At 36.2% G+C, this 20,798-nt stretch overlaps 3 protein-coding genes and 1 long non-coding RNA gene across 5 annotated transcripts; all 4 read left to right on the plus strand.

Annotated features, from left to right (window-relative positions):
• Nucleotides 1-4,095: 4,095 nt before the first annotated feature.
• On the plus strand, nt 4,096-8,893 carry LOC104093059 (uncharacterized). Of its 2 annotated transcripts, XR_011408906.1 has the most exons (5): nt 4,096-4,229; nt 5,126-6,844; nt 7,589-7,719; nt 7,832-7,884; nt 8,456-8,893. It is a non-coding gene; the product is annotated as an uncharacterized lncRNA (long non-coding RNA). The 2 variants fall into 2 exon arrangements; XR_011408905.1 differs by having other exon boundaries at nt 4,113-6,844.
• An 824-nt stretch (nt 8,894-9,717) lies between these two features.
• Nucleotides 9,718-12,634, plus strand: LOC104093058 (putative F-box protein At3g52320). Its single transcript, XM_018769753.3, has 3 exons — nt 9,718-10,065; nt 10,444-10,975; nt 11,679-12,634. Exons 2-3 carry the CDS (start codon nt 10,462-10,464, stop codon nt 12,407-12,409), a joined length of 1,245 nt encoding a protein of 414 aa, XP_018625269.1. The 5' UTR covers nt 9,718-10,065; nt 10,444-10,461; the 3' UTR covers nt 12,410-12,634.
• Nucleotides 12,635-17,663: 5,029 nt separating this feature from the next.
• Nucleotides 17,664-18,515, plus strand: LOC138894854 (uncharacterized). The gene has a single exon (XM_070179584.1). It carries the CDS (start codon nt 17,664-17,666, stop codon nt 18,513-18,515), a length of 852 nt encoding a protein of 283 aa, XP_070035685.1.
• Nucleotides 18,516-18,578: 63 nt separating this feature from the next.
• On the plus strand, nt 18,579-19,844 carry LOC104091360 (uncharacterized). The gene is made up of 2 exons (XM_070179585.1): nt 18,579-19,597; nt 19,727-19,844. The coding sequence occupies exons 1-2, from the start codon at nt 18,579-18,581 to the stop codon at nt 19,842-19,844; spliced, it is 1,137 nt and encodes a 378-aa protein (XP_070035686.1).
• Nucleotides 19,845-20,798: the final 954 nt, after the last annotated feature.

Below are 20,798 nucleotides of genomic sequence, written 5' to 3' on the forward strand. Positions count from 1 at the left end.
CATGGAAATCCTCCACTTATCTTCTTCTGAACTTTGGATTGCGTCTTTGTAAGTGGTAGGAACACCATCAGCTACAATTGAGGTTGCACAAGCAACCGTCTCTATGAGACGAACAGGTTTCGTTATTGTCCTTTTTGGCCTGCTGGTTGCTATTGATTCAAGTTATTGTCGAGGTTCCTGAGTTGGAATCTCCCTCTCTACTGGCTCTTCTTCTAGAGGGTAATCTTCATGAGTTTCCTCCTCTGCTTCTTGTGTAGGAAAAATAAATTTTCCCTCAAACTCCACCTGCTTTGATGCACCACCAGTTTGTTTGACATCTTCAACTGTCACCTTATCTGTTATGGCAGATTCATCAAAGGTAGCATCTCTGCTGAATATAATATTCCTTGTCTCTGGACACCATAAGCGGTATCCTTTGACTCCAGAAGTAATCCCCATAAATATAGCCTTCTTTGCTCTCGGATCCAATTTTGACTCTTTCACATGATAGTATGCAATTGAGCCAAACACGTGCAAAGAGTCATAATCTACAGCAGGTTTTCCATACCATTTTTCAAATGGTGTCTTGCCATCAATAGCAGCAGATGGTAGACGATTAATGAGGTGGCATGCATATGTAATTGCCTCAGCCCAAAATTCTTTGCCCAAGCCAGCATTGGACAACATACACCGTACCTTCTCCAGTAAAGTCCGGTTCATACGTTCTGCCACTCCATTCTGTTGTGGTGTATGTCTGACAGTGAAGTGTCGGACGATGCCATCATTTTCACAGACCTTATTGAAATGATCATTTTTGTATTCACCTCCATTGTCTGTGCGAATACACTTGATGCTCCTGCCTGTTTGATTCTCCACCATCGTCTTCCATTTGAGAAAAATTCCCAACACTTCATCTTTCCTCTTCATTGTATACACCCACACTCTTCGGAAAAAATCATCAACAAAGGTTACAAAATAGTGCTTCCCACCCAATGAAGGTGTTTTGGAAGGACCCCAAACATCAGAGTGTACATAATCCAAAATGCCTTTAGTATTATGGATCGCTGTACCAAATTTAACCCTTGTCTGTTTCCCTTTGACACAATGCTCGCAAAACTCCAAGTTGCAAGTCTTTACGCCTTTTAACAATCCTTGATTAGATAAAGCTTTCAAGGATTTTCCTCCAGCATGTCCCAAGCGCATGTGCCATAGCCTGGTTGCTTCTGCCTCTTTGTCATCACTGGATGTCACTGTTGCTGTCCCAATAACTGTGCTACCACGATAGCAGTACATGTTATTGTTCTTCCGATTGGCCTTCATTACCACTAGTGCACCGGAGCATATTCTCATCACTCCATTTTCTGCAATGATTTTGAACCCTTTTGATTCTAGGGCTCCCACAGAGATGAGATTCTTCTTCAAACCCGGTACATATCGAACATCTGTTAATGTTCTGATCATTCCATCATGGCTTCTTAATCTTATTGAACAAATGCCATATGAGGTAAGAGGGCTGTTATCCGCTGTGTGGATGACTCCATATTCTCCTTCTTGAAAATTCACGAACCAGTCCTTGTTGGGACACATATGATAGCTACAAGCCGAGTCCATCAACCATATGTCTGATGATGTTGATAACTCTGTTGTAACTAATGAGAAGTCTGAATCATCACAATCAGCTACATTTGAATCCATAATGGCCTTTCCATTGTTATGTCTGGCCTTATTCTTCAACTTCAGACATTCTTTCTTCCAGTGCCCATTTTCTCGACAAAAGGCACATTCATCTTTGCTGGGTCTAGATCTCGACTTGGATCTTCCCTTCTTAGTCCTCGTTTGATTTTGAGGACGACCCCTCACAATTAGTGCTTCTCCTTCTCCGCCCATCTGTTTTTCTCCATTTCTTTGTTCATAGCTGTACAAAACCGAACAAACTTCTCTGAGAGAAATTTCGTCATTTCCATGGAGTAGAGTAGTTTCAAGGTGCTCGTACTCATTAGGAAGTGACCCCAACAATATCAAGGCCAAGTCACAATCATCAAAAGTTGCATCCATATTTTGCAAATATGTGACCAACTTATTAAAACTGGTGATATGTTCATTCATTGTGGTACCAGGAACATAGGTGAAGCGAAATAGTCTCTTCTTCATGTACAATTTATTTTGACTGTTTTTCTTCAAAAATTTATCCTCCAGTGCTTTCCATAATTTACTTGCAGAAGTTTCCTTTGTGTATGAATATTTCTGCTCTCTAGCAAGGTAGGATCGAATGGTACCGCAAGCAACACGATTGATAATTTTTCAATCTTCTTCTCCAATAACATCTGGCTTCTTTTCTTCAATGGCAAGATCTAGCCCTTGTTGAAAAAGAACATCTAGAATCTTGCCTTGCCACATCCCAAAATGTCCTGACCCGTCAAAAATTTCTACCGCAAATTTCGCATTTGACACAATTCTTGTCATAAGCGAAAATGCCAACGATGACGTATTATTGACACTTGATGTAGATTCTTCTTGTTTATTGTATTCTATTTTGACACAGATATTATTTAGTAGCTGACGACACAAATCAAGATTATTTCTTTTCTGGTGTGGAAGATCAGACTAAGCTGCAACCACAGAGCATACTCAGACAGAACCTTGACTCAGTTACCAAGATAGATCTTTTCTAATGTGGAAGATCAGACTATGCTGCAACCACAGAGCATACTTAGACAGTACCTTAGCTCTGATACCAATTGTTGCGGAAGCCAAATGTATATAGTGTGAATGAGTCACAACTACTATACCAAAAATTATGACAACCACTAAATAATAAACAAAACAATAAGACAACAATAAAAGAACACCAGAATTTACGAGGTTCGGCCAATTTTGCCTACTTCCTCGGACACAATCAATATTTTATTCCACTCCAAAATTATAAGTGAAATAATACTAAAGAGAGAAGATACAAATGCCTTAAGAAGATAAAAAAGGCAAATGAGAGGTGTACCTAAATCCTAAACATTAAGCCTCCTTTTATAGGGTGAAATTCACATTCAAAATTATCATCCACCGATGTGGGACTTTTGACAATTTCAACAGTAATGTTTATTATCCAAAAAGGAAAAGTTTATGGCCCGAAGTGAAAGTGAAACTGTAAATATAGATTGAAGAAGTGAACGATCACAACATATTAAGTTTTCATAATTTCCTGTTTAAGAGTGTTAAATTGAAAGAGTATAAAATTTAACATTACAAATATATCCAAGAAGGCATAGTTGGTAAATATGTATTTCAAAAGGATTTCAAACCGGCATCTGTTGAGCAAATAACAGCATTTCATGATTCTATGGGGAAGGCCAACCTATAGGGTCTTTTTTCGAACACTTCATTGGCGTCAAAATAAGCATGTGTTTGCTATGTTTTATTTTGACTTTCACAGAATCAGTGTATTCAATCTTTTTTAAAAAAAAATATGTATGGTCCTTCAATCTTCATTACAGAATCAGTGTATTAAACTTTTTTTTTATATGTATGGTCCTTCAATCTTCATTAACAATTGAAAAAACCGAAAGATGAATGAACATTGAGACTCACAGCCAAAGCGGCAAACTAAAGAGAAAAGAAAAAGAAATAGGGAAAACCGAAGAAGATACCTGACAGTAGGTATGAATATGAACGGTGGCAGCAGGCCTGAGAATATAATAGAGAAAGAGAGAGGAAAGACAGAAAATAAAAAGAGTAAAGAATCGGTATAGAAAGAAACGATATTGTTTCTGAAGCGGCGTTTTGTTTTACGTGCTTTTTTTGGTCTTTGAGAGTGAAAAATCAGAGGAAAACCCGAAAATTCCTAGAAAAAGATAAATGCAATTCTGCTTAAAGAGTAGTGTCATGTATGTTCGTGCATGACCCTCAATTTTATATATATATATATATATATATATATATATATATATATATATATTACTATACTTACTAATAAGAGGAATAGCAAGTACCTCATGGTCAACATGTGTGCTTACATGGAATTAAAATTAATCTGAGGATATTTTTGTCATTTCTAAGCTTTCACAGCTATTCATTCAATTACATAGCTTAACACGTGGATTCCAAATTTAATGTCTTCTCGGCTAAAACTCGAACAACCGTGGAGAGGTAACGCCATCTCCAACTAAGAAAAATCAAGAACGTCTGCTCTCTCTGTCATTCCTCTTGTTGTCAAGTTTGCACTTTAGTGTGTTTTCTTCCATCAATCGTATTTTTTGGTAGGTACCTCTTCTGTCATTTTTTTGATTCATCTTTATCTATATTTCTGTTGAGGAGTATCAACGGATTTTGGTCTCTAGGTGTTTGAGAAAATTCTTCAATGAATTACCATTTCTGTTAAATTTTTTATGCATATTTATGTCTTCTCTATTTTTAAAATATTTGTGATTCATCTCTATCTGTATTTCTCTTGAGGAGTAACAATGGTTTTTGTTCTCATTTCGCTGGGGCTAAATTATATAAGAATAGTTGTAAATAATGCTCATGTGATTATCATCTTTCTTACACCAAAGGTTTTGACTGCAAAAGAATAATTATCGTAATTTGTGAACTGATCGATTCTGCAGAAATGCAAAAAGGATGCACATATTTCTTAAAATGTATAATGGCTTCTCTCTGTTTCAAACTTACTCCTTCAATGAAAAGCGTGATAGTACTACATGTGATTTTTTGTTGCCTGTTTTACCTTTCTTTCTTAGTGGTAAAAGACTAAAAGGATCAATTTTGGCTAAAAGGTGGAGTCTTTATTGAGATTTCTATTGATTCTTGTAACCTAAATCTGTAGTAATTTTAGAGATTGAAGTTTCCATTATGTAGTCTGCAATTTCTTGGCTGATATTAAGTCATAAAGGGATAACTTGGTAGAAAGGTTGCTTCTTTATTGGGAATACAATTTCTTTTATGGGATTACAATTTGTTATGGCAATTTTCTACCTAAATGCGTAGTAAATCTAGAGGTTGAAATGTCCCTGTGTAACCTTCTTGGATGCATAACAGTTTTATATTGCTGCTATGTATGTATATATATGTATGTATGCACTTGTGTCTGTGTGCGTGTATGTCTGCTTCATCATTTGTTTTCCATTTTTTGTTCTTGTTGTTATTGTTATTGTAGTCTGATTATTCTTCGCGTACGCAAACTGCTATTACCAAAGATCTGAAGCTCATTGTTTCTGAGGTAACAAGTCATTCTTGGTTTATATATTTCGATTCATTTTCTTGAGAGCAATTTCTGACTAAAGCTAACCTTTTCAGTTCTCTTTGTTCGGTTCGTTATCTATTGTGGGTGTTATGGTCGGAGCAATATCTAGTTATAACACCCCGAAAAATTTTGAAGTAGTTAAGTGTAAAGCCCGGTAAAATTTAAAAAGAAAGTAATATTTCATGGTGCCGGACTAGGCTTACGTATTTGAGGGTTGAACAATGCACCGGAAAGTAAAGAAAAAATTTTGACGAAAAAGTGCATTTCTGCGGTCCATTATGCGACCGCAGAATCACTCTTTGGACCGCATAATGGCCGCAGAGTGAGGCAGTTAATTGGGTCAGTTAGAAGCAATTATGCGACCGCATAACTGTTATGCGGTGCACTATGCGACCGCAGAACAGTTATGCGGACCGCATAGTGATCACAGACTCAGGCAGATGTTTGGTCATTTTGGACACCAATTATGCGACCGATATGCGGTCCGCATAACCATTATGCGGTCGCATATGCGACCGCACAACCTGTTCCGGAGCTTCATTTTTGAGTTTTTAAAATCCGACCCTACTTCGTTAAATACACGTTTTGGGCCTTTTTGAGATATAATCGGACATTTTAGAGTGAGAGAGAGTATCCTAGAGTGAGGAGGTGTTCTTCAATAATTGTTCTTCAATTCTTGCTCAAGTTTTGGAAGATTAAGAAGGTAAGCTCACTAGGTTTTCATCCTAAAGGTGAGATTCTACACCCTAAACCCTAATTTCGAAATCATCTGAAAATGAGTAATTAGCAAGATAATTTTTGGGCATGAGAGTTGATTATTTTACATGCATTTGATATCAAGGGGTGTAGAAAAATTGTTAAACTAAGCATGGTAAAGATTGGGTTGTGGGATGATGGAATCCTCCATAAAATGACCTTGAAAACTTGTGCACACCTAATGTTTGATAAAATGCTCAAATGAGCTAGAACCATGATCATTTTCCTAATTTTGATTCAATTTGGTATATTTCTAAAATAGATTGAAGTTGCTAAGAATTCCGGAACGTTTTAGAGTTTAAGGAAGCTCAATTGAGGTATGTTGGCTAAACTCTTCTTTAAGAATTGGAATTCCCAATATCCTTGTAAGTTCCGAGATGTTGATTATAAATGGAGTATTCCGATAAGTTTTGTGACGAAGATATATGTTCAATTCGTGTTACAAATACTCTTATCATATTGCGGTTATACATCCACCCGCATACATTGGGGTGAGGCGGAAAGGCCGCTTGATTAGAGTTATGGTATTGTACGTACACTTCCACCTGCATACATCGGGTGAGGTGGCGGGGCCGCTTTGTGTGAAGATGGTAACAGAGGATCTCATCTTAAATCCTATAAATGTTATTTATAGCTTTTAATAAGCTTGCTATGGTTTAAACGGTTACCTATATTATTCTATTACTGCACTGGTTCATAATATTCATCTTGTATTTCTGAATTCTTCAATTAGTGTTTAGTTTTCATACTAGTACTATTCGACGGTACTAACGTCCTTTTTGCCGGGGGCGCTACATCTTTTAAATGGATGCATGTGGTTCCACAGCAGGAGATATTGATCAGTGATAGCAGCACACCTTCTTCCCAGCTGACTTGGTGAGCCCCACTTCATCCCGGGGTCATATATCTTTTGTTCTTTGTATATTCTGTTTGAGGTATATCCGGGGCCTTATTGCCGACATTATCATTGCACTCGTCTTTATCTATAGAGGCTCCGTAGACATAGTGTGGGTTGTATAATGGTGCTGGGGAAGTCAAACTCGTGTGTTGTGCTTAAATTACTATTTTCACTTCAGATTATGAAAAATGTGTTTGGAATTGAGACTTTAAAATAAAGTAACTGATGGTAAGAAATTGGTATTGCAACATGATCACTTTATTAGTTGATTAATGAAAATATATATATTCTCTTTATTTATGAATGAGCTTAGGTAGAAGGAAATCTAATAGGCTTGCTCGACCGGATTCACTCGGTTGAGTACCGATCGCGCTCCTCGGTTTTGGGGCGTGACACTAGTGGTCAAATTGCCGAATACATTGGGGGAAAAGGGGTTAGATAATGGCATCACTAGGAATTCTGCTTCCCCTTTTCTTTTGCTTGCCTATTTTGTACAAGTGAATACTCAAGTTTCTTGTCCTATTTGCAGTCTTTAATGATAGCTGTTATACCTAACATCATTGATTGGCTTTCCATCTCATTTGCCAAAGTAAAACAATTCTACTTTGATGCTAATAAAAAAAATTACTACTGGTCATATAATGCGTCAAACTTACACTATTGCAATATTTCTGCATCCCTTTAGTTGTCGAGATAGTGTTTGGTAATGGCCACACTTGCAGTTGTCAGATATGGTTCTGGTTCACCAATGCAAAGTGAAAAAATCGAAGAAAGAGTATCAAGGAAGATGACAAGGCCCTGCCCCCCTGTACTGCACTGTTTGGAGACTTGGGCACCTGGGGACATTGTGGAGGTATATAATGACAGCTCTTGAAAAGTTGCCATCGTGCTCAGTATTTTACCACGTCATCGTTATTTAGTGATACTACTTGGTTGCTATCTGAAACTTAGCATTCATATATCAGGCATGAGAGATCGACAAAATTGAAAAGATAGCAAATGGATTTTTATCAGAAAGGTACATATTCTTTTTTATTTTATTATTTTATTTTGACTTTACGGAGAAATTTAACCTTGTTATAAAAGTTTGTAATAAGTTGGAGTTGCTCTTATCATTTATCTGCTAGGATTATTTTGTATTGCTATCTACGTCAGATCCATTATGTTTTGTTTGAGTCCATATATCTTTTTAACTAGGTCTTTTTATGAGAACTGTTTCATTTGTGTATATGAGTTCGGTCTATGTAGCAAAAATGGACTCGATAAGGTATAGTCCATGTAGCTTGAATAATATGGGAAGTGAATTTGACCTTGCTGGTTAAGTGTTCTAGATTATACACATCAAATCAAATTATAAATTATTATTCTAATTGATGGTAGTTTCGGTAGCCTCTATGCAAAGAGGGAACACTTTTGTACGTCTGTTTAGTTGTCCTTACACAGTATTGTATTTGATGTGCTTATAATAATATATAAGCATGTGAATTTATATTTGATGCATCTGGTGTATCTTTTAATAATTTGTATAAAAAATTCAGAATCTGTTTCTTCCTTGCCTTCCCTAATCTCACTATTCTTTTCTTTTATAGGATTGTGATCAAGCTGCAACTTGATGCACATACTAAAGTTCTTGGAGAAATTAATGGTTTAGCCACTGAAGGAAAAAATAGAGGACAAGAGTCTTATTTAATCTCATCAAGATCCCTAAAGAGAATGTCTCCTTATTGCACATCTGGTGTTGATTCACTTTATGGGAATGCTCAGAAATTTCAAGCAATCCAGACAGATAATCGCAGGCAACAAGCTGCTCTGGTGACCTTACATGAATTTCGTTAATTGGTATTGTTAAGTCCAACTCCATTATCGATAAGAGTTTTCACGAAAAATTGATTCCTAAAGTTATGTCATCTTTTAGATCCATATTACCTTGTGTTGTTGGAAAGCTATATTACTTTAACATTATGGCTCATGTAGTAACTCCGTAATCTTCTATTTCTCCTATGAGCAAAAGTTCATTCTTCTAGATATTATCATTGTACATTTATTCGCAATAGCATAACTTTATTCACGTTGGGCCCGGGCTTATATATATATATATATATAGAGAGAGAGAGAGATTAGATTATTGCTTCTTCACAAGTCTATCCCCAAAAGAACCCGACCCTATGGCCCTAACGTTTCGTGTTCTTATATATATATGAGGTTTTATATATATATATATATATATACACACACATACACACACACACACACTTCGTTGTACTACTTTAACTATATATAGCATGTTAAATATATGTTAGTGTATTAATTATTTATATTACAAAATAAAGTGTTAACGGATTACATTTATATTATTTAGGTAGTAAATATTCATGTGATTCAAAAATTTGACCATGTTTGACCTAATAACCGACCAAAGTTGGCCGGTAAAATCATCCCCTGCAATAACCGACCAATTTTGGTCGGTAAACTTAAATATAAATTTTATAAAATCTTTTAAATAATAATATAATTATTTAAATTTAAAAATGTGGGTCCACATTACCGACCGATGTTGGTCGATAATAAAAAGTTACTTTGACTAAGCAAGTCTGACCACAACGGTCAAATTTTTTACCAATATACCGACCAACTTTGGTCGGTATGTAATTTTAAAAAAATGTAAAATATTTTTTTTTTTAGTTTTCGTCCATTTTGGACGGTTTTTTGGTCGCTTTTGTTGACCGACCAACGTTGGTCGGTATTGCTTGGTCAATTTTTCACTTATTTCTAGTAGTGTATGATATTTCTTTCATCACATACTTGGTATTTATATAGTAATATTTCCATAATTTCGATTTTCAAACTTAGTTAGAACGCATTTGTTGTTTAACTTATTTTTCCGCAGTTGACACATTCAGAAGGAAGACCTAGTCTTTTGCTTTGCTAAGATCACACTAATTATCCACTTCCACCAAAGTAGGAATAGAAGATGTTGTCATCTTTTTCCACTACTTGAAACGTTGAGATTTAAGTTGCATATTTTTATAATTAATGTGATCTTTCTTCGGATTCTTCTGTTATTATCAAATCTGAAAGGACGGCGAATAAATCTGTATGCTCTAACTACAAAACTATCCATTTCGATTACTTGCACACGTAAGAATTAAGTTTTGAGAGGGAAGAGAACAAAACTTAATTCAAGAATTTGATTAGCAAGGTTTGGTGATTCTTCTACAGCCTTTAATATCTTCTTTAATTTGCTTTGTTTTGTATTTATTACATTATTTGATTTATTTCCTTGACAGCCGTTGTCTTATTGTTTATATATATCCTTTTAAAAAAGACTCTTTTTGTCTTTGTACTTTACTTTTGTATGTTTGTTATCACATTTTCAACATCACATGCATGTATATATCTCGCCCACTATCAAACACTTGTAATTAACAGGAAAACTTTCGTCAAAAGTTTGGATTTTTTTGTGAAATTAAAATTTTAGTTTGCAAGAAACGCAACTTATCGTTATTAGTTTTGTTATTATCGAAGTAGTACTAATTATCAATTATTTAATATTTGACCATTTTTTATTGATTCGTAGGGACTTCAAAAAGAAAGAATGCAGATTTCAAAGAGAAGAAAGGGAAAGAAAAGGCAACATGTCATTCCTATATCTAAAGAAATTGTTATTGAGATATTACGAAGAGTACCTTGCCAAGATTTGACTGAAAATTTAAAGAAGGTATGCATGGAATGGTGTTCGATCATCTACAGTGGGAGCTTTGCCTACTCACAGATTGAACACAGAATATTAAAATCCTCATCATCGTTCTCTCAAATGGAAGCAGTTGTTATTACTTTGGCTGATGATCAACATTCTCAAGTCATAGTTTCTTCCTTAGAATGGCACAGTAATCAAAACCATTCATTCCAAGATTTGAAGACTAAAGACTTATATACAACAAAAGATGTATTGGTCCAGACATGGTTACCAATGCCACGGAGGCGAATTATGAGGGTGAATCCTGTGAATGGTTTCGTTTGTTTCTGGTCTACTACTGATCATTCTCGTTTCCATATCTTCAATCCTGTCACCAAAGAACATGTCACAACTCCAACAAATACATATCTAGGTAATTGTTAGACTTGTAATATCTATAGGAATCCCGCATCGATCTGAAAAGGCTCTTTTATATTTCTCGTAAGCCTAAGTAGGACTTATAATTTTTGAAAAAAAAGTAGTATTTGGAGTTAAGTTGAAAAATAATATTTGAGATTTGAAATTGTGTTGGGACATGCATTTCTCTTGAAAAAATATTGTAGTTTTGTTAGTACGAATTCTTTTTTTGAATTTTTTTTGTTTTTGAAAAACTCATTTTCTGATGTTTTTTTCAAAACCTTACAAAAATAGACAAACACATTTTTGAAAAAAAAAATTGAAAAAAAGGAAATTCTTTTTTATGGACAAACGGGTCCTAAGTTCACAAAGTGTCCTTAAATTAATATACCTACATCCATATATGTGTGTGTGAGTGTAATTTTATAAGAAACCAACTTGAGCTTGGGCGTGGGTGGGCTAGACATATTTTATTTCTATTACAAAATATTCATTTATTTAGAATTTAAATGTTAAATTAACAGGTGTGTCTACAAATACTGGAACTCAGCTCTACAAAGTGACTATAAAAACTCTACAATATATATGTAGGTTTTGTTGTATCCTAAAGGACTTGTCTGCATTTCTCCAATCTAAAAGTTAATTTTATGGCTCGGAGCCTTTTCTAATACTACTGCTACTTATTTTTTTAAAGAATTCTACTGCTACTTGTATAACAGGTAAGAATATGAATGATGATCCTTCTGCAGTGGGCTTAGGAATTTGCCCACTTTCGTATGAATACAAGGTGGTTGTTCTTGATAATACAGAATCAGGTAAGATTAAACCTTCGATTTTCACTATTGGAAAAGACTATTTATGGAGGTCTTTGAAAGAAATTCCACATCATATTCTTGCTGAAGTTCAGACAGTTGCATATGTAAAGGGGGTATTATATTGGTACACAAAGACTTGTACTTCTGCCCATTATCTTACTACATATCAAATTAAGACGACAAAAACCCTCATTTGTTTTGATGTTACTAAGGAAGAATTTGATATGATTGTGGTTTCTTTTGAAAGCCTAAAAAAACAAGTAATAAGTATAGCAGAAAAGGGAGGAAGGCTTTGTTTGGTGATCATAAGTTATGGTCCGATTTGCTCCCTCTTGATCGAGGTATATGTTGCCCATAATATAAATGATTTGAGTAGCTTAAATTCGTGGAAGAAAGAGTTGACTGTGACTGCTCCTAGTATTGCATATAACTTAGAACTAGAATTTGTGCACATCATAATTGTTACAGATGAGATTTTGGTGATTCAACTTGACGAGAGAGGCGTTGGGTTTTTCGATGTTGCAACTGGAAAGCTGTTGGGTTTATATTATGTGCCTTTTCAGGGAACGGCAATCCCTTATGTGCCAAGTTTGGTCGCTCTTCGCCATCGCCCACTACTTGCTTCCTCCTCTTGAAATATTCTATTGCTTCCAACTTGTTTGGATGGTTGTTAACTTTGTATATCGTATTATTACTTTGTTTTGATTGTTACTTAAATTTTATTTTATTCTATCGTTAAATCCGTCGTTACATAAAGACGACATGTGCCACTTTATGTAACGGCCAATTTGGTGTGGTCGCGTCGTTACTTTGTCTTTTTCTCTCATCTCACCCTTCATTATTTTTAAATTATTTTATTTTATCATTTACCCAACCTTTTTATATAATAATTTTACCCTGTATCATAATTATTTTTCTTTATAATATTGCAAGTTTATTCTTTATATTGTTGGTGCGTGATATCATGAAACAACGGCAAATAATACAATTTATCCAAATATTATATTAATCAAACGATACAGTACAATACAATACGATACATTATGAAAGTTAGGGGCTAGACTATGATTTGCTTCTATCATCATCATTTTTTGTTTACTTTAACAGCTGATCAAATATTTAATGTTATGTCTACCTTGTCAAAAATGTCTCATGCTATCCCGGGTGTTAACAATTTCTATAAGTAAAAAGAGTGTATATTATTTTCATGAAAAGGTCCCATTCTTTACTAGAGCAGGGTATACATATACAAGGCTTGCTGACTATGCTGTTTTGAGTTACTCCTACGTTGTTTGAATATTTGAGTGCTCTTATTTTTAGTGAATTATTTTGAATAGCAATAGCTAAAAGGTGGAAAGGTCAAATATTCAAATAATTGACAAAATCAGATGCGGATCCATGATTTAAATTCTATGAGTTTAATTTTTAAGATTTTTAACATTGAACCCATTATATTTTTAAGGTTATGTGTTCAAATCTATTATTTTTGCAATTAATAAATTTTTACACATAAATTTTTACTCAGCGTCGAAAGTTATGGATTCAATTGAACTCATAACTACCACACTGCATCCACCTCCGGATAAAATAGTACATTAGATAATAACAAAAGTAGTAACATCGAGTTTGTGCACTTCTGCAACTAATTTATTGTCAATAGTAACAAAATAAGCATCCAAGAATATATTTTTTGAAAAAATATTATAATAATAACAACAAATCATTAATGGGGTCTGGGGAGAGTAATATATATAGACCATACTCTCCCTAGACAATAATTAGTATACGAGTGAAAAGATATTCAAGACGGTTGATCGGGCCAAACCACTAAATACACATACATAAAGGATGTACTAGGCAGAACAGATATAGAGAGAATTGCGAAAATTCCTATTGAATAAGGGCCTCCTATAAACCTTATTCCCTAAGAAAAGGATGCTAACTAGTGCGGTTTGCATTTACCATGTGGTTTGCAAGCTATTACACAATGGAGAGTTTACTCAATGCGCACAAAGTACTCACCCGAAGGACAAAGACGGTGACAGAAGCTGTAGCGACTGCAAATTTTTCTGGGGTTAAAAAAAAAAAAAAATTAGAGAAAGAACTCAAGCAACTATATAAACCTTTTTTTTGCTAGACTTAGCCATACAAAAGAAGGGACACTTATAAATAATGAAGAGATTTGCACAAAAGTACAACCTTAGCACACAATATTGCACATATATAGCCATATTTTAATATTATTCATAGCAAAAGTAAGTAGAAAGGCAATAAAGTTGTTTTTTTCCTGTTTTTGAAGGGATATACAGACAATAAGAGAACGGTTGTCAAGAAAATAAATCAAATGAAAATACAGAAGAAAGCAAATAAGATATTCAACCTTCATAGATTATCCCAACCTTGCAAATCAAATTTTAGTTTGAATCAGTTTAATTAGGCGTTCGGACATAAGAAGTGTAAAATTTCGGAAAAAGAAAATTTCTTTTTATTTTGATTTGGCAAATTATTACTAGTAGTTATTAGCAGACAGAGTTATTCAGAAATAGGAGTTGTTTTCTGTAGGATGATGTTGATGACACTACAAATGCATATAGTGGAAGAGAGTCTGATGCGTTAAACCATGTATTTTGCTGAAATTGCGTGATAAGTAGAAGACTTGCTGAATTTATTTGGGCGTTGTGTTCGGTAATTGTATTCTCTTTGAACTATATATGTCATGGAAACTTTTGCTTAGGAAGTTGCTTTATTAGAGGATTTTAGTGTTCAAATGCACTTTAATATGTAGTACTTAGTAGATTACGGATAACTTATATAGCTGTAGAAGTGGTGGTGCTTTTGGTGGTGGTCACAGGAGGTAATGTGAGTAGCAAAAGATGTGAACAACGATTAGCTGCTGGCTGGAGAAACTGGTATTAGGTTGTACCGGTAAAGGAAATGTATCCTTCCTTTTGTATATATATGCAAACTTTTTTAGGGAAAAAGATAGAGAAAATGAATTACTTAGTTATAAGCGATATTAGGAACATGAACCATTTGACTCTCCAGTAAGTGTAATCAGTAATGTAGGAATAATGCTAAGCGCCACTATATACCTGATGGCTTAAGCTGAAATTCTTCGAAGCAAAGGAGACGAGATTCATTTTATGACTCGTACCCATATTTATGCGTCACAATTTGGCTGAAGTGTGAGATTTAAGAGTTTACTGAGTCTTCAACTGAATGTCATTGTACATAGTCATGAAAGTTTATTTGATATTAGAATCATGGCACCGTGGTTCAAAGTTCATCTGTTGGAACTTGCCAGAGATGCTTACAAAACTTATCAGATGTTACAGTGTCTTAAATGTTATTTGACATCCAAAGTGGTAGGCATATCCTATGCTGTGAGACTTTTTAAACATTACAACTGACAATGGTTTTAATTTCTTCTATTTTACCATTTTTCTTGTTTGTCTTTTTTTGTTAATAATTATGTAATATCTTATTTTTTGTTCCAAGTACGTGACTCTTGGCTATTTGGATATTCACAGAGTTGCTTGGCCTTGAGATATGAGGCATTGCGTATGAGAGAGCAAAAAGCCACCAATGATCAGAGACTTCTTGTTTCATATAGTGAGTGGCTCACTTTTGCTGAGCATTCACTGGAGAATGGATTTTGTTCCATCGCAAAGAAGGTAAATTTCTGTCAAAATTTTGTACTTGTAAGCATATTACATGTGGAAATGGGCACAAAATAAAACTTTTGGTATGTGTTTTCCGTAGCAAATTTAAGCTCACTTCATCATTTTTTGATCTCTACTTTAGAATTCATTGTATGTGATGTGTGGTTATAATTCCATAGTTTCGTACATTATGTGCCTTGCATTTTATATGCTTTAATAATAAATTACACTTTATTTGTGCATAATGGAGTCTATTTTATGTGTAGGTGAATTGGAGATTAAAGTAGAGCAAAAGGGATACTTAAACGTTGAAAGTGTGCTCGAGAACAGTGAAAAGGAGAGACCAGCCTAAGGCCATGCTGGACCAGGCTTTAGCCTGGCGAGGCCAGCTAAATTCCAGGCGTTAGGCTGGCGACGCCAGGCCTAACGCCAGGTTCAATCCGAGTTTTGAAGACTTAATTCGTTCCGGGTTTGACTAGGACCCGGCCCACACGTTTAGGATTTCTTCTACACATATAAATAGACCTAAAATACCACTTGGAGACCAGTTTTGGAGCAACCAAAACGTTTTTGGGTAGCTAGAGGCAAGAAGAGCTTGTGGAATCACTCCTTAGAGTTAGAATCATCATTTTTACATCTTTTAATCTTTACTCTCTATTTTAATTATGCAAAATATTTGGAATATTGTTATTATGAGTATGAGTAGCTAAATTCCTAATCTAAGGTTTTGATGGAACCTATTGAAGGATGATTTTCTTGTTATGTTAATATAGATTTGCTGTAGTATTTTCTCTATTTGTTCAACTATATTATTCTTGTGGTTGATTGAAAGGCCTTCAATTAACTGTGTCTATTTAGTATGTATTACTCGGGAGAGAGTGCATATTTAGGTAGTTGTTGAACAACATCACTCCTAAACGTATATGAGGGATCAATACGGAGGTTTAAATGTGGGTTTAGGGATAACAAAACCTTGGTGCGATCTGAGTGAGCTGTGCTTAATGCTAGCTAGCGTAATTCGGGAGAATATGTCTAGTAATTGTGGTAATTACTCGAGAGAGAGTTACGAAAGTTAGAGTGCTCATGATCGGTAGAGAAGACTTAGGCAAACTTATAGAAAACGTAGCGGAAAAGATTCCGACAATAGGGAAAATCACAACCTTAGGTCATTCCAATTCTTGTTTACAACCTGTTCGTAGTTAGTTGTTAATTATTATATTTTAATTACGTAATATTTAGTTAGTAAAAACCAATCTGTTATTTAAATCCTTCTGAAGATTAATTGTATGAATTTGTGTGAATCTAGTAGCTGTATTTGATAGGTTAATTCCATGTAGGATTCGACTCCGGACTTATTAGCCGGAATATATTTGCAATGATCGCTTAGTCCTTTTTATAAGACATAGTTGGGCGTGATCAAATTTTGGCGCCGTTACCGGGGAGTTAACGGTATTAATTACAGCTAAAAGTAGTGCTAGAATTCTTAGTGTAGTCAATTTTCCCCATTCTAAACCAAATACATTGAAATTTTAACGTTTGTAGTCTTGGGTGTTACAGGTGCATGCCTAGGAATTCCTCAAGAACTGGTGAATTGCTTGATGCGATATCAGATCCTGAGAAATTTTTCAAGGCACTAAATCGTGCAAACAAGATAAGCAAACAATAACGAAACTCGAGAGAACAAATCGAACCAAACATGGATGACGGAATAGAAAATCCAATAAACAACAGAAACAATGAGAATGAACCAAACATTCGGGGTGTGGTGCCTCTTGTACCAGAAACAACATTATATGATTGGGCACAACCCACAGCCGATAATCTGGTAACCGCAATTGCAGTCCCTCAGATACAAGCAGAATCATTCCAAATCACAAATAACATGCTACATTTTTTGCAGAACAAGGGACTGTTCTCTGGGTCACACATTGAAGATCCTCAGCAGCACCTGAAGAATTTCATGTCAATATGTTTAACGCAAAGACAACCCAACGTAACACCGGACGCAATAAAGCTTTTGTTGTTCCCATTCTCGCTGACAGGAGAAGCTCAGACTTGGCTTAATTCGCTCCCTATAAATTCCATCACTACTTGGGAGGAATTAGTCAAGCAATTTTTGAACAAATTCTACCCACCAAATAAAACTACCCAACAGATTGATGATATATTGAGCTACAGGCAGAGACCAACATAATCACTATAAGAAACATGGGAGAGATTCAAGGGCATGTTGGTTAAGTGTCCACATCATGGTATCCCAGATCAGATGTTGGGGCAGAGATTCTACATGGGACTGGCTGACAGCTTAAAGACCAATGTTGATGCTTCAGCGGGTGGAGCATTTCTGAGTAAAACATTCCCAGAATGCAAGATCCTACTTGATAAGATGGCACAAAACTCAGGATGGATGACTAGAGCTTCCACGATCACTCCAGTAGTTCACTCAGTGGCGTTGGATCCAAACAACTCCATAGCTGAGAATGTGGCCACCCTAATGACACAAATGAGTATCCTCACAAAAAGGATTGATGAATCGGGCCAGAAGCAGCAAGTTCACATAGTTGACACAACTAATGGGGGCTTATGTACACCATGCACTAACCAACCATATGTTTGCTCGTGGAGTGCGGAAGGTGACAACCAGCAATATCATGAAGATATGAATTATGTAGCCAACTATGGGAGACAGAGGCAAGGTGGTTTGAATTGGGGTCAACATAATCAACAATATAGACCAGCGCAACAGCAGTACAATAACAACAACAATACTGGAGCTATGCGACCAATGGGTCAAGTTGCGCCTTACCAAAGGCAACAAGGTTACATCCAGCAAAATCAGCAGCTGACTTATCAACAACCTCAACAACAACATATTATGAGACCAGAGGATGGGTTTACTAAACTTGAGGGAATGCTGCAACAATTGATTGGGTCCACGAAAAAAATGCAACAGAGGGTAGACTCGCATGAATCAGCAATAAAGGGTATTGAGATTCAATTAGGACAGATTTCTATGGCCCTAAACAATCGTCCCCAAGGGGCGTTACCTGCAGATACACAAGTCAATCCAAAAGAATAGGGCCCAAAACAGCTTATGGCAGTGAGTCTATGAAATGGTAGAGACCTAGATCTGGAGCAAGAGATGGCTCGTGAAAGCCGGCCTATTAAAACACTTGTTCATGTACCCATCGAGATAGATGACTCAACAGGGTTAACAGAGGTGATGGTACAACATGTGCCAGCCGAAACAAGCAAGGAAAAAGAAGTCGTGAAGGAAACTGAGTCAGAGCAAGAGAAGGCAGCAGAAACAGTGCCAGAGCAACTTCAAAATCAAAGCACATTAAAGAAGCGGCTTCCAGCACCCTTCCCCCAAAGATTGGCCAAATATAAAAAAGATGAGCAATATAAGAAATTCTTGGAGATGTTGAAGCAAATTCAGGTAAACATTCCATTGATTGATGCCTTAAAGGAAATGCCTGGTTATGTAAAAATGGTGAAGGACTTGATGTCTCGGAAGTTCGACTTTCAAGACTTGGCCACGGTTACACTGACTCAGACATGTAGTGCTGTTGTGACAAGACCCATAGCTGAGAAGTTATCTGATCGAGGGAGTTTCACAATCCCATGCACAATAGGCAACTATGTGTTTGCTAAGGCACTTTGTGATTTGGGGGCAAGCATAAACTTGATGCCCTTGACTATCTACAAAAGGTTAGGTATTGGAAGAGCTAGACCCACGTCTATGTTGTTACAGCTGGCCGACCGGACAGTAAAGAGGCCCTCTGGTATCATTGATGATGTATTAGTACAGGTGGGGAAGTTTGTTTTCCCAGCAGATTTTGTCATTTTAGACTGCCATGTTGACGAGGAGATCCCCATAATTTTGGGAAGGCCATTCTTGGCCACTGGGAGAGCCCTAATTGATTGTAAAACTGGAGAGCTAAAGATGAGATTGAACGATGAAGAGATAACATTTAATGTGCAAAAATCTATGCGGCGACCTAGTGAGTTTGCTAACTGCTCTATGATAGAAGCTGTGGATGTGATCTTGGAGGAGGAAGATGAGACTCTGAATGCAAAAGACCCTCTAGCAGCATGTCTTATGAACTTAGAAGAAATGAATGGTAAAAACTTGACAGAGTGGGTTTTGGTCCTTGAAGGGTGAGGGTACTGGAAAAGAGAGCTCGAATTCGAGCCCTTACACTTGGAATAAAGAAAAACACCTCTAGCTAAGCCGTCAATTGAAGAGCCACCACAGTTGGAACTAAAACCGTTACCTTTTCACCTCAGGTATGCTTTCTTTGGACCTAAATCCACTTTACCTGTTATTATCTCATCCAGTTTGTTAGATGTGCAAGAAGAACAACTTTTGCAGGTGTTAATGGAATGCAAGACTGCAATTGGCTAGACCATTACAGATATTAAGGGGATCAGCCCGACATTTTGTATGCATAAGATTTTATTGGAAGATGGGCACAAACCTTCCAGAGAACATCAAAGAAGGCTGAACCCCAACATGAAAGAAGTGGTGAAGAAAGAAGTGATCAAGTGGTTAGATGCGAGAATCATCTTCCCAATCTCTGACAGTAATTGGGTTAGCCCAGTTCAGTGTGTGCCAAAGAAGGGTGGAATGACTGTAGTGCTCAATGAGAATAATGAGTTGATCTCAAATCGTACAGTTACGGGTTGGCGAATTTGTATGGATTATAGAAAACTGAACACAGCCACCTGGAAAGACCATTTTTCTTTACCATTCATTGACCAAATGTTGGATAGACTGGCAAGGAGGTCTCACTTCTATTTTTTGTATGGGTATTCGGGGTACAATCAAATTTCTATAGCCCCTGAGGATAGAGAGAAGACATCATTCACTTGCCCGTATGGTATCTTTTCCTTTCGGAGAATGCCGTTTGGCCTATGCAATGCACCGGCCACCTTTCAGAGATATGTTAGCCATTTTTACTGACATGGTTGAAGATATTATGGAAGTCTTTATGGATGATTTCTCTGTGGTAGGGGATTCATTTGAAGACTGTCTGCACAATTTAAGAAGAGTATTAAAAAGGTGTGTGGAGACAAATTTAGTGTTGAACTGGGAGAAGTGCCATTTTATGGTACAAGAAGGTATAGTGCTGGGGCATCGAATGTCCAGTAAGGGTATTGAAGTTGACCATGCTAAGGTTGAGGTGATTGAGAAGTTGCCACCGCCCACTTTAGTTAAGGCAGTAAGAAGTTTCCTTGGGCACGCCGGGTTCTACAGGCGATTTATAAAGGATTTCTCAAAAATTGCTAACCCCTTATGTAAACTCCTTGAAAAGGATCATTCTTTTGTGTTTTCTGATGACTGCAGGTTAGCCTTTGA

This window comes from Nicotiana tomentosiformis, chromosome 6, assembly GCF_000390325.3.
Source record: "Nicotiana tomentosiformis chromosome 6, ASM39032v3, whole genome shotgun sequence".
Taxonomy (NCBI): Eukaryota; Viridiplantae; Streptophyta; class Magnoliopsida; order Solanales; family Solanaceae; genus Nicotiana; species Nicotiana tomentosiformis.

Bases quoted from the DNA above. Each gene is read 5' to 3' on its own strand.
- LOC104093058 (XM_018769753.3), top strand. From the start codon at position 10,462: ATGCAGATTTCAAAGAGAAGAAAGGGAAAGAAAAGGCAACATGTCATT. The intron at 10,976-11,678 runs GTAATTGTTAGA...CTTGTATAACAG, and splicing joins TCCAACAAATACATATCTAG to GTAAGAATATGAATGATGAT.
- LOC138894854 (XM_070179584.1), top strand. From the start codon at position 17,664: ATGTTGGTTAAGTGTCCACATCATGGTATCCCAGATCAGATGTTGGGG.
- LOC104091360 (XM_070179585.1), top strand. From the start codon at position 18,579: ATGGCTCGTGAAAGCCGGCCTATTAAAACACTTGTTCATGTACCCATC. The intron at 19,598-19,726 runs GTGAGGGTACTG...TTTTCACCTCAG, and splicing joins TGGGTTTTGGTCCTTGAAGG to GTATGCTTTCTTTGGACCTA.